We start from the raw sequence: 13768 nt of genomic DNA on the forward strand, positions 1-13768 counted from the left end.
CTTTGTTCCCTAAAAATGAGTAAAATACTTAAAGGTGTGAAAAGGAAGCATCCTGGTGAAGACACTACAGATTCAGAGAGAAAAAGAAAAGAAATGTTGATAAACAGAGGCGGACTGGATCAAAAATTCTTACCGGAGAAAATTTATAGTGGGCTCATACTATGGTTTATGGCCAAAATCACACCGGCTTCTGGCCAGCTGGGGTTTTCCCGGTAAGGCTTATGGCCAGTCCACCTCTGTCGATAGAGAAAAAATATGAAATTGTCAAACGCTTTGAGCGAAATGAAAGACCATGTGGTATTGCACGTGCTACAGACCTAAATGAGGCAATGCCGAGAATTACAAAGAATGCAGAAAAAATAAAAACAACTTTCATAGCAGGAACAACTCAAAGTGTAATTAAAATCCATTAGATTAAGACAAAGAATTGGAAGAGATGGAACGGCTGTCTGTTTGGATAGAAAAATCAAACAAAAAACAAGTTTGCTTACTATAGAAGCAAAAGCATTAGCAATATTTTATTACGTAATAAAATCGTAATAAAATACTTAAGTATTTTATTACGAATATTTATTGTGTTTGGTAATGTTTTGTTTACAAATGTGTGTTCAATCTTGGGTGGTCGGCACCTAACCCTATTTTTCCAATAGGGCCTGTTGTTTATATTGCACAATTTTGCATTGCACGAGGGTTTCTAGGAACATAACTATCGTGCTATACGAGGACTGACTGTACTGCGTATGGGTAGCAGTAACTCCAGAGAAACGTAACTGTGTGGTGCTACACAGTTGGCACATTGTGGAGAATGAAAACGGAAGAGTAGTTGAGAACGAAAAAGACCTGTGGAGTAATTGTTCAGTCAGATATGAAGTTTTCTGAGCAGTGCAGACAGGCAACCAGAGCCGATCATTGGGTCTTGTCAATGGTATACAGGAATTTGGCTAGCAGGGATAAGGCGATGATTTTTCCTTTGCATAAGGCAATGGTTGGGCCAGACCTTGAGTACTGTGTACAGGTTTGGAGGCCTCATTTTAGGAAGCATGTAGAATGAGACATTTCCATCTCATGTAAATGTCTGAATGAGTACAGAGAAGGGCAACAAGATTGGTGAGGGGAACAAAGGGATGCTCTTACTGAGACAGGCTTAAGTTCTGCAAATTGCAGCATCTGGAGCCATCTCAATCAGAACCTGCGAAGTGATCTGATTGAGGCATATAAGCTCTTGAATGGAAGAATCCTATCAGGCTCAATGCTGATAGGATTCTTCCTCTTGCTCACATTACGAACCTGAGGGGACAAATTCGAATTGAGGAGAGACAGTTGTAGAATAGATAGGCTGAAGTTTGCTTTTAACCAGTGGGTAGTTGATTGCTGGAACAAACTTCCATCTGCTGTTGTGGAAGTTGATAGCTTAAATAAATTCAAGCAAGTACTGGACAAACTTTTGGAGCAAATGGATGGGTGAAATGGGAAGTGTGTGTTTTGGTTTCTTTTGGCTGATGCTGTATAAGCTTGCTTTCTTGCATCAAATGACTCTACTAATGCTAAGTACATTATATTAGTTACAAAGTAAAGTTTTGTAAACAATATATATTACATCCTTTTTTTTTTGACTAGAAGGTGCATGTCTTCTTATCTGCATGCCATCTCCTAACAGAGGGCAGCAACCACCACAGCAAATGTCTTGGTCTCTGGCAGCTCTGAACAGTCGCTCAGCATTCAGTTCTGTCCAATTCTTGATATTATCTAGCCATGATATGCAGGTCCTCTCATGAATTGCTGAGAATGTAAAGGGAAAAAAATAATAATTTTATATCTCAGGCACTTGATGGAAACAACAAATATGTAATTCCATGGCTAATCATTGAGGAGAGAAGAAAGTCTTCCGATTATTCATGTCCTTTTCATCAAGGCAGTCTATCAAAGACCTTCTCAAAGTCAATAAAACAAAAATGGGCATTGATCTGTTCTTCTCTGCAGTTCCATATCATGAACTGAGTCATGAAAATAGTGCTTTTCTTGTACTACCCAGTCCTACCCTAAATTCAAACTGTGCATTCATCGACTCCTCACAGTTCCTGAAAATCTGATTTTGAATTATTTTTAGGAACATTGTGAGGACTTGGCTCATCAAGATGATTAGTCTGAAGTCTCCACAAGTTCTGGTGTTTAGTTTTTTGGGAAGAGTGATGAATGTTGATGTCAGTGAGTCCCAAGGGATGTTGCACATGTCATAAATTCTGTTAAATAATTCAAATGTTTCATCAGGTCCCTTGGTTTTTCTCTTCTTCACTGATTTAATCGCCCTCTCCACCTCAGATCTTAGGATGGATGGTCCTACCATTGCATCATTGTTATCATTTAACTCACATTCGCTGTTGGCGAAGAGGTCTTTCGTGTATTTAGTCCACATGTCCAGTTTTTCTGATTCTTCCATGATAATCTCACCTTTATCATTTTGGATTGAAGTTGGTTGTTTCCTTCTATTAATTCCCGAAATCTCTTTAATCTTTTTGTGAAGATTAAAATTATCATGCTTTTCTTGAAGTGCTTCTATTTCACTTCCATGAGTGTCAAAATTTCATCCAGTTTCTTCAGACATAATCTAGAACTTCCGAGCTCGTTTCAGTCAGAACAGATTTAAAACTCTTCCAAAGATCATCCACTTCCCTCTCCTTTGAATGTGTTGCATTCTTTCATTAAGCATGTCTTCATTAACTCATGTTTCTTGATTTTTTAACTTCTCTAAGTCAATTTTCTTCATCGGTTGCTTTCTCCTAATAGCATTCACTATCATCTTGATCTCAGTTATGATGGATTGTGGTTGAAATCAATATCTGCACTGAGGTATATCTTGGTGCTTTTAATACTGCTTCGGAAATGCTGATTAATCATAATATAGTCAATTTAGTTTGCTGTCTAGGGGGTGACTTCTATGTATAGAGCCTTTTCTTGAGAAGTTGAAATCAGGTGTTAGTTTGCAATCAAGTTCTCCTCTTGGCAAAATTGTATCAGCCGATCCCCTCAGGCGCCTCCGTAGCCAGGTGGGAAGGAGCAGCAGTGCGTAGCACACGCTTCTTGATTAGACCGGGGTTCGAGCCCGTGACCACCAAATACGGAGGATGCGGAAAGGTCATGGAATGACCACCGCATATTCCCGGAGCAATATGGCCTTAGTTGCTAATGCTCCTAAAAACCAAATAACAACAACAACCGATCCCCTCTTTCATTCCTTGCTCCAAGAACAAATTCTACAGTTTGGTCAGATCTGCCTTTTCTAACCTCAGAATTCAAATTTCCATAACAATATTTAGGTCATATCTTTGTTAGTTTGACTACTTCTTTCAGCATAGTATGAAAACGTTAAATTTCCAAATCTCCCTTATCAGCCAACAGAGCATATACTTGAATTTTGTTAACATTTAAAGGTTGTCCCTTCAGCTAGAGTAACAGAGCTCAGAATATGGCACAAAGTTGAGGGCGCATTTGGAGACATCCTTGGTGACTAGGATCCCCAATCCATGCTGGTCTATGTTGTCATTTACAGGGTAATCCAAGGTTGTGTCTTTGGAAACACATGTGCCTGAATTAGGCCATCTAGTTTTGTGTAGCCCCAAGGTTAGTGCAAGGTGGGTCCCCAGATTTCTGACACCTGTGCAGAAGCAATTCAGAGTACGGTGTTGTGAGGAGAATTTAGAGCTTTATGGAAGGGAACCCGAAACTTTTCATCTCCAGAATTTTTATGGATGATGCAATGGAATCAATGCATTATCCAGAATCAACGCAATGGAAGCACAAGGGTTTTCCCCACACAAAAAAAACCCAGGGTCCTGAGCTGGATATCATCATTCTTCTTTCTCTCTCTCTCTCTCTCTCTCTCAGGGTAACTCAGGAATTTTCTTTTGGCTGGTGCGGCATAAGCCTCAGGCTTCCTTGCACCACTTGGCTAATAATAATAACACAAGAAGACAGTCACTGGGTAGTCATATGCATCCCTACTGTAACCTAAGGGATGTCATAAAGGAAAAATGATCGTATTTTAAAATATTAAAATAAAATAAAATGAAGTATAACAAGAATAAAATATAAAGTTAAGTGCTGAAAAGATGTTTAAAATCACTAAAAACCAGTAAAATAGAAGCTTTTGGCAGCAGCAGCTGCCTTCATTAGCAATAATGGTTACAGGTTATCCGACAATCTACATATATATACATACATCTCAGCAGGTCTGCGACACGACTATGGCATCTGTGCACTGTCCACTTCTCGTGCTTTAGAGCCGGAAATTGGACAGGCCACTCTAAACCGTTTGTCTCTCCTTAGGATAAGGGCTTCAAAGAGTGGATGAATGCGACAGCCCTTATCCCTATTAAGACTATAGGTTCGGACGAATGTATAACCCCAGTGCTCTATCCACGATCACGGCTTCTTTAGTTGTAATACCATGCCCAGTTTCCCAGGCATGTTCGGCTACTGCTGAACCTCCATAATTGGCAGTCTTGAGGGTTCTGTTGTGTTCCCCCCAGGCAATTTCACAGTCTGTGTTTCATTTCCCCCAGATAACCCTCCCCCTCACAATCAGGACACTCAATTTCATATATGACCCCACTACTGTCATTACCCGCAATAGGATCTTTGGTTGTGGACACTACTGTGTGCAGTCTCCGACCCAGCAGCTGCACACAGTGTATCTTACATGAATGTAAGATATGGGAAATGGGTTCCGAAATGCCCAGATAGTGGGGAATGTATGTGGTGGCAACAGGTGTAAAAGCATCACTGCGACTGTTACTCATACTTCTTAAACACTTCTCAATAATGCTCTGGGTGCAGCCGCACATTACTAGGTTAGCTGGAATCCGTTTAATCTCATTGCCTCTTTCTTCAGATGAGGAGCAGTGGGACCCACCCTTTCCATTACGGCCTTATCATACTATTTTTGTGGTGGCTGGCCTGAGCAGTTTTAAAGTGTGTGTGTATTGGCCACAACAGATAGGTTTTCTGTAAACCTTAGTTTTCAAGTATCTGCCTTCTCTGTGTATACACACATCTAGGAACGGAAGGGTCCCCCCCCCCGAACTATGGTATCTGCGTACTGTCCACTTCTCGTGCATTGAAGCTGGAAATTGGACAGGCCACTCTAAACTGTTCGTCTCTCCTTAGGATAAGGGCTTCAAAGAGCAGATGAATGCAACAGCCCTTATACTTATTAAGTCTGTAACGTTCGGATGAACATATCCTTAAACTCTCTAGCCATTTCTGGTTCCAAAAGCCATGTGCTCTATCAAAGATCATGGCTTCTTTAGTTGTAATACCATGACCAGTTTCCCAGGCATGTTCGGCTATGGCTGAACCTCCGTAATTGGCAGTCTTAAGGGCTCTGTCATGTCTCCCCAGGCGATCTTGCAGTCTGCGTTTTGTTTCCCCCACATAACACTCCTGACAATCAGGACACAATTTCATATATGACCCCACTAGTGTCATTACCCACAATAGGATCTTTGGTTGCGGACACTATTGTGTGCAGTCTCTGACCTGATAGCTGCACACAGCGAATTTTACATGTAAGATACGGGAAATGTGTTCCGAAATGCCTGTATAGTAGGGAATGTATGTGGTGGCAACAGGTGTAAAAGCATCCCTGGGATTGTTACTCATACTTCTTAAACACCTCTCAAAAATGCTCTGGGGGTAAACGCACATTACTAGGTCAGCCGTAACCCGTTTAATCTCGTTGCCTCTTTCTTCAGATGAGAAGCAGTGGAACCCCACCCTTTCCATTAAGGCCTTAGCAACACTATTTTTGTGGCAGCCAGCCTGAGCAGTTTTAAAGTGTGTATTGGCCACGACAGATAGGTTTTCTGTAAACCATAGTTTTCAAGTGTCGGCCTTCTCTGTATACACACACATCTAGGAACGGAAATGTTCCCCCCCCCGCTCAACCTCTGAGGTAAACTGAATATAGGGCGAACAGTTATTTAACCAATTGAGTATTTCTGTTTTGTATCCTCTTCATATTACCATGAACGTGTCATAGCCATATTTCTTCCATGTCCGGACTAGAGCTCTCCAACAGCCTGCCTTCAAACTCTTCCATGGCTAAGTTGGCTATAATTGCACTAATAGTCCATACTCAGGAGGTAGAATAGGTGAGATTATGGCATCTTTCGATGTTGTTTCTGTGTGTAGAACAGCCCTAAGTGACCAGGATATTTGTGAAGGTATTGGCTTATGTTTATCTAATACTACCATGTTAATTCAAAAAGGTAATGTGCCAGCAGGTCTGCTGAGTGGCCATGGCTTCACCTATTAGTGCAATTATAGCCAACTTAGCCATGGAAGAGTTCGAAGACAGGATGTTGTAGAGCTCTAGTCCTCCTCATTACGGGTATGGAAGAGATATGTGTCTGGGCATTTCGGAACCCATTTCCGAATCTTACGTTTGTCTAAGATACACTGTGTGCAGCTGCCAGGTCAGAGACTGCACACAGTATGATCCGTAACCAAAGATCCTATTGCGGGTAATGACACTAGTGGGGTCATATATGAAATTGAGTGTCCTGATTATGGGGAGTGTTATGTGGGGAAAACGAAACGCAGACTGTGATATTGCCTGGGGGGGAACACAACAGAGCCCTCAAGACTGCCAATTACGGAGGTTCAGCCATAGCCTAACATGCCTGTAAAACTGGGCATGGTATTACAACTAAAGAAGTCGTGATTGTGGATAGAGCACATGGCTTTTGGAACCGGAAATGGCTAGAGAGTTTAAGGATATGTTCGTCCGAATACTACAGTCTTAATAGGGATAAGGGCTGTCACATTCATCCACACTTTGAAGCCCTTATCCAAAGGAGAGACTAACTGTTTAGAGTGGACCATCCAATTTCCGGTTCCAATGCACGCAAAGTGGACAGTGCTCAGATGCCATAGTTCATGTCTCAGACCTGTTGAATATCTCAGTTATATTTATATATAAGTTGTCGGATAACCTGTAACCATTATTGCTGATGAAGGCGGCTGCTGCTGCCGAAAGCTTCTATTTTAGCGGTTTTAACTTTATTTTATTGCATTTTATTCTTGTTATGCATCATTTTATTTTATTTTATTATTATTTTAATATTTTAAAATACAGTTTATATGATCAGTATGCATATATTTTATTATAATTTTATGTTATTTTATATTATTATAATAAAGGCATCTTATAAAGTTGAGTCTGTGCTTTTAGTAGCATCATAGATGAATTATAGAGTTCCTGACTCCAAAGGCCTCTTCAATGAATTAGTCCAGATTTGGTCCCCCCACCCCCAATGACTATTTCCTGTTTTGACACCTCAAAAAAAAAAAAAAAAAGTACTGGGAATTGCGTTGCTGATGATAATAAACTAAAGACTGCTGTTTCTGTGTTTTTTTGATGGACAGGGCTAAGAGTTTAATTTTTGTTGAAAGAAGAGGAATGGTGGCGATATTCAGAGAAGTGTTCAGGAAGGTTGTACCCAAGACAGTGGTGAACAGCGTGGAATCAGAATGGAAAGCATTCAAAGACTGTATAGTAGGACTGACAGAGCAGGTTTGTGGAAGGACAAGCAATAGAAGGGGATGGAAAGAAACCGCATGGTGGAATGATAGGATGAGAGAGGCTGTGAAAATCAAGAATAATGCATTCAGGACCTACTTTCAGAATAGAAATGAGAATAAAGAGAGAGATTTGATACCGTGAAGAGAGAAGTTAAGAGGATAGTTAACAAGGGGAGAAGACTGTGGTTGAAAGAACAGAGTGAAACTCTACGACAAGATATCGATGGTAATAAAAAGACTGTATGTATGGTGAGGAGATGGTGAACTGAGCAAATACTTGATGGACGAGAATGAGAACTTAATAACCAAGAATGAAGAGATAAGAGAAACATGGAAGTATTTTGAAAATCTGTTGAATGTGCAGGACAGCCAGTAAAAGGGAGGTTGATCACAGAAGAGGGGATGGAAGAGAAGATACGGAGAGAGAGAGAGAGAGAGAGAGAGAGAGAGAGAGAGAGAGAGAGAGAGAGAGAGAGAGAGAGAGAGCGCAGACAGACTTGACGTGGAATGATGTAGTGCAGGCATGGAAATACATCAAGACAGGTAAGTCTGCTGGTATGGATGAAATAAATGGAGAGATGCTGAAGACTACAGGTGAGGCAGGGATAGTGTGGACATACAGACTGTTACATAAGATCTGGAATGAGAGCCAGGTGTTGAAGGACTGGAAAGAAGGTTTGATCATCCCATTGTTCGAGAAGGGGAATAGGAAAAAGTGTTCCAATTATAAAGGCATCACATGTGAGTTAGCTGTATGAGAGAGTGTTAGAGCGGAAGATAGGAGGAATTATGCTCTCATAATTATGGCTGAGGGTTTGCTTGCTTACTTTGCCACCCCGTTTAATCTAACTGGATAGATCCCATCCACCCTCCCCCCAGTTGCCTTTCTTATGTTTAACTGCAACAATTTCTCCTCCACTTTACTCTCAGTTATTACAAAATCATCTAGCTCACTGCCAGAGTTTAATAAGCTTCTGTCCTCCACTTCCCTACAGAATTCCTCAAGTATGAATATAGATGCAAAATACTCGTTTAGTTTGTCAGCTGTCTAAGCAGGATCATCAACAGTCGAACCATCGATATAAAGTAGACCAAACTGATTCATCCCCTTCCTTCTAGAGTTTATATAAATAAAGAAGCCTTCATTGTTTTTCTTTGCTTCCTCTGCCAAAGATTTCTTGTAATCTGCCTTCAATTGCCTAACCTCCTTTGTGATTTAATTATAGACTAGCTTATATCTACCGCAGGCAGATATAAGCTAGTCTCTAATTAAATAGTCAATAAAAAAGTAAATAAAGAGAAAATCACTATGTGTCCACATTGTAACAACTTTACTCCAAAAATAATTTTTTTTAAACATATCTTGCTTTATGCTGAATGTAATTTCATTTTTGTCTTTTCTAATGTAGTCGAAACCTACATTCTAGCAGCAGCAGCATGGTTTGGGTGAGGGTTGGAAAGCCACACGATACATTAACAATATTTTAATATGAATTATGAAATTGCGAATCACTGCTCTAAAGGATAAGAAGTGTTTAGAGCACTACATCTAGAATTTTCGTGCATGTTTAATTGAGCTATGGATGTCTGGAAAGAGATGTAGATTTCTGCAAATGTTCCATTCATTTTTTGTTATTTATTTATTTTTATTTTTTGGAATTTGGATCTTTGGATTTTTTTGTGGCATTTTTTAAAAATTTTATTTGTACACATGTACTTCTCATTTTAGTTTATGATTACAGTTTGTGAAGATATTAGCGTTTTGTGAAAGATTTAGATTTGCAAAGGTGTTACTTTGCCAAAGAAAGATTGAAAAGCACTGATTTATTACTGTTTCATTAAGTGAGAAAAAATTTTTATTTTTCACTTACTTGAAAAAACCATTGCTTGATTCCAACATATCATAAACTAATTTTGCTTTAACATCACTCCTTTTATCCATACCTTCTACACCACCATTTTCCTTTACCCATTGCAGCACTTGTCCCAGGACATAAATGCTAAAAATATTCATTAAAAAAAATTACACGAATTATTAACTTCACTTGGGTTTGTATAATTTCTGTTACAGAAAGAAAACTATTTTATGGGAGAAAAAAATATTCTATTTTGTAAGGCAATAAAATACCTATTTATGAGAAAATACTATTAAAATTTGAAGAAATTACAACTTTAAATAGTCAAATGACTCAAATAACAATCAGTTCACGTAATTTATAATCATAACAATGACTAGGATAGACCAGTTATAACTTGTTTGATGAAAATTAGGATAAAATTAATGAAGAAAATAGATTATTATTTATAATTTGTCAACAAATTATAAAATGAAATGAGTAAAATCAGTTCATCAATCAGTAAATCAAGGGCTAACTTGTCAATGTATTTGGGTGTCCAGCCAGATTTCTAATGCTACAAGTAAATGCTGCCAATTTAATACTCAAGATGAAATGAACTTCCTTAATAATGAGTCAACTTGAGGAGCACTGCTTTTAAAGAAATAAAATTATGAAATCTTTAAAAAAATCTTAAATAAATTTTAAAAAATATATAAGAACTTCACTACTTCATTTTTAGGCATGCTAGCATATATGCATAAGCTCCTGCTGTCTTCACTGTGTTCATCTGTCAGTCCATCCATCCATCCATCTGTCTGAATGTAACAACTTCACTCCTAGTGGAGAGAATTCCATGGAATTTTATATTTGGTTCATATAGAAAAATTTGTCAGGCCATCCCAAATTTCATTAAAATCGGACAAATAGAAATGTGGCAATTATTTCTTTTTTCCATACAAATTTGCATAGAAAAAAAATTCATAAATTAAATGTAGTTTTAATGCAGTATTTTTAGCTTTAGACAGTATCCACATTTATGAGTCTTGCATACATAACATACATGTTTCACAAGTATTGTTATATAAGACTTGTGAACATGGTCTTTCTTGTGCAAAGATATATATATATAGAGGGAGAGAGAGAAGACTTAAAAGTAATAAATATTACAGATGTAGTAGTAGATGTGATGCAAGAAAGCAAGCTTATGTAGCATCATAAAAAAAAAAATAATAAAAAATTTCACACATACATTCCCTCTAAAAGTTTCTCCAGTTCCTCATTGAATTTATTTAAGCAATCAACTTCCACAACAACAGATGGAAGTTTGTTCCAGCAATCAACTACCTGCTGAAGCAATCAACTACCTGGCTAAAGGCAAATTTCTGCACATCTATTCTACAATTGTCTTTCCTCAATTTGAATTTATGTCTCCTCAGGTCCGTAATCTGAGCTAGGGAAAGAATCCCATCAGAATTGATACCTGTACAACCCATTCAACTGCTCAGAAAACTTCATATCTGATTGCACAATTACCCCCAGGTCCTATTCATTCTCCACAACCAAGTAGTACCACACAGTTGATGAGTTTCTCTGGGATTACTTCTACCTATATGCAGTAATTTGCATTTGCCAATGTTAAACTTCAGTTGCCACTTTTCAGCACTTCTGCCCAACTTTTCTAGATACTGTTGAAATAGCACACTGCCATTACTGTCAAACAATCCTGCCAACCTTTGTATCATCTGGAAACTTGAACATTAAATCTGATATACCTTCATCAATATCATTGCTAAATATACAAAACAACAGTGGGCCCAACACTAAACCCTGGGGAACTCTAATAATAACATTAGTCTATGAAGAGAAGTATCCATTGATTACCACTCCGACTCCATTGTCTTCTCCCACTCAAACACCCTTTTATCCATTGTAGCAATTTGCCCTTAATTATTATTATTAGCCAGCCATATAGTACAAGGAAACCTGAGGCTTATGCTGTACCAGGGGGGGAGGGAGGGAGAGTGTGTGTGTGTGTGTGTGTGTGTGTGTGTGTGTGTGTGTGTGTGTGTGTGTGTGTGTCAGAAGTAAATGGGAATCACCAAGAAAGAGTGATATCTAGCTCAGGACCCTGGGTGTGCCAAGCCCATACTCACCAGATGTGAGCACCACACTGCCCCAGTTTTTACAGTAGTCTTCTATGCGTGACAGTGTCAAAAGATTTCCTAAAATCCAAGTATATATCAAAATTATTTTTTGCATCCAGTTCCTTTGTAACCACATCCCAGTATCCAATCAGATTTGTCAGACAAGACTTTCCAGTAATAAACCAATGCAATTATTACTGCAGTTTTGTCTAAATGAGCCTACAGTGCTTTTTTTTTTTAATCAGTGACTCCATTATTTTTCCTGGAACAGAAGTTAAACTAGCTGGTATGTAATTACTCTTGTCATCCTTTCATCTCCCCTTCGTGAATTGAGGATACATTTGCACAACTCCATTTCATATGGATGTCCTCTGAGTCCAAGGATGCTATCATAATTATGGCTAAGGGTTTGCTTACTTCCTTTGCCGCCTCCTTTAATATTATTGGATAAATCCCATCCATCCCAGGTGCCTTTCTTATGTTTGACTTCAACAATTTCTCCTCTACTTTGCTTTCAGTTATTACAAAATCATTAGGCTCCCTGTTATAGAGTTTAATAAGCTCTGTCCTCCCTTTCCCTACAGAATTCCTCACTGTGTGAATGTAGATGCAAAATAATCATTCAGTTTGTCAGCTATCTGAGAAGGATCATCAACAGTCAAACCATCGATATCAAGTGGACCACTCTGATTCACCCCTTCCTTCTAGAGTTTATATCAATATAGTAATCCTTGCTCTTTTTCTTAGCATCCTTTGCCAAAGACTTCTCGTAATCTGCCTTCGCTTGGCTAACCTTTTTGACTTGATTACAGACTAGCTTATATGTACGATAAGCTTCTGTGTCGCCTGATAATTTATATGCATCCCACGCATTTTTCTTCTCTGCCACAAGTCTCATTAGTTCATCTGACATCCATTTGAGCAAAAACCTTGAACAACATTTCTTAATGGGTATGAAAAGCCTATTATCTTTCAAGATTAATTCCTTGAATGCTTCACATTTAGAATTTACTCTTGGTAACATCCCTAGTTGGTCCCATTGTATAGAATTTAAAAACTGTCTGAGACCTAGTAGTTCCTCTGTCTGCAAATTCCTAAGGTACAAATAAGCACTGCTGATAACCAGATCAAGAGTACAGCCACTCACTGTCTTACATAACATTACTTACAGAAATTCGACTTTACGCAAGTTTTTGGGGCTGGTGAAAATTAAGTTTGTAAACATATTTTGCATCCCGTAGGAATAAATGAAAATGAATATCATTGAAAATATCGTAATGTGAACACAATAACACATTGTGTTTTTTTGGTAATTTGTTCCAAGACCTTGAAAGCAGAAGTTTTCGGTATACAGTAATACCCCGAAGTTACGCGATAGGTGGGTCCGACGAAAATCGCGTAAGTCGGGGTACAACTTTGCATATAAATACATATAAATTTTGCTTAATTGGGACCAAGGACTAACAAAAACACTAGTTTAGAAGAAAAATATTAATAAAATTGCAGTTCTTTATACATATTAATACAAAATATGTATTAAAAAAACAAATAACTTACGTTAAAAAGTTATTTCGATGTCGATGGCTTCATAAAATCTAACAAATTCGTCTGATGACACAGCGCGTTCTTTTTTTCACGCAGAATTTCTTAGTAGCAAGCTAATAATTTTTTTATTCCTTGCTTTGTAGCTATAACGCGTTCTTCGTTGGAGTCTATGTTTTCTAAAATTTTTAAGCCCTTTACAATTGAGCCCTTTACAATTTACAACCTGTCAAGTTTGCAATTGTCATGTGCTTTTCGCCGTTGCTTCATTTAGGCCTGTAGCACGTGCAATATCACATGGTCTTTCATTTCGCTCAAAGCGTTTCACAATTTCATATTTTTTCTCTATCAACAGAGGCGGACTGGACATAAGCCTTACCGGGGAAACCCCGGTGGGCCAGTGTGATTTTGGCCATAAACCATAGTGTGAGGCCACTATAAATTTTCCCAGGTAAGAATTTTTGATCCAGTCCGCCTCTGTTTATCGATAATTGCTTTTCTTTTTCTCTCTGAATCTGCAGTGTCTTCACCAGGACGCTTCCTTTTCACACCTTTTAATTAAGTATTTTACTCATTTTTAGGGAATAAAGCACAAAAAACGAGGAGGCACGCTTGATACGCATAAACAAAGCTGCGCGCATGTAGCAACTGAATAAACAACAC

General features: G+C 38.5%; 1 protein-coding gene across 2 annotated transcripts in view; it reads right to left on the reverse strand.

Moving 5' to 3' along the window:
• The window catches only part of LOC150088269 (phosphoserine aminotransferase), a 327264-nt gene that overhangs the window by 76275 nt on the left and 237221 nt on the right, over positions 1–13768 (reverse strand). For both annotated transcript variants that reach the window (XR_016546786.1, XM_090370665.1), the window contains exon 8: positions 9453–9581. Coding sequence is in view for 1 of the 2 variants with exons in the window: in XM_090370665.1 (XP_090226791.1) it covers positions 9453–9581 (129 nt within the window). In the remaining variant the exon portion in view is untranslated. The remainder of the gene's footprint in view (positions 1–9452; positions 9582–13768) is intronic.

Source organism: Mastigoproctus giganteus, chromosome 3, assembly GCF_048544385.1.
Source record: "Mastigoproctus giganteus isolate SK-2022 chromosome 3, ASM4854438v1, whole genome shotgun sequence".
In the NCBI taxonomy this organism is placed as follows: domain Eukaryota; kingdom Metazoa; phylum Arthropoda; class Arachnida; order Uropygi; family Thelyphonidae; genus Mastigoproctus; species Mastigoproctus giganteus.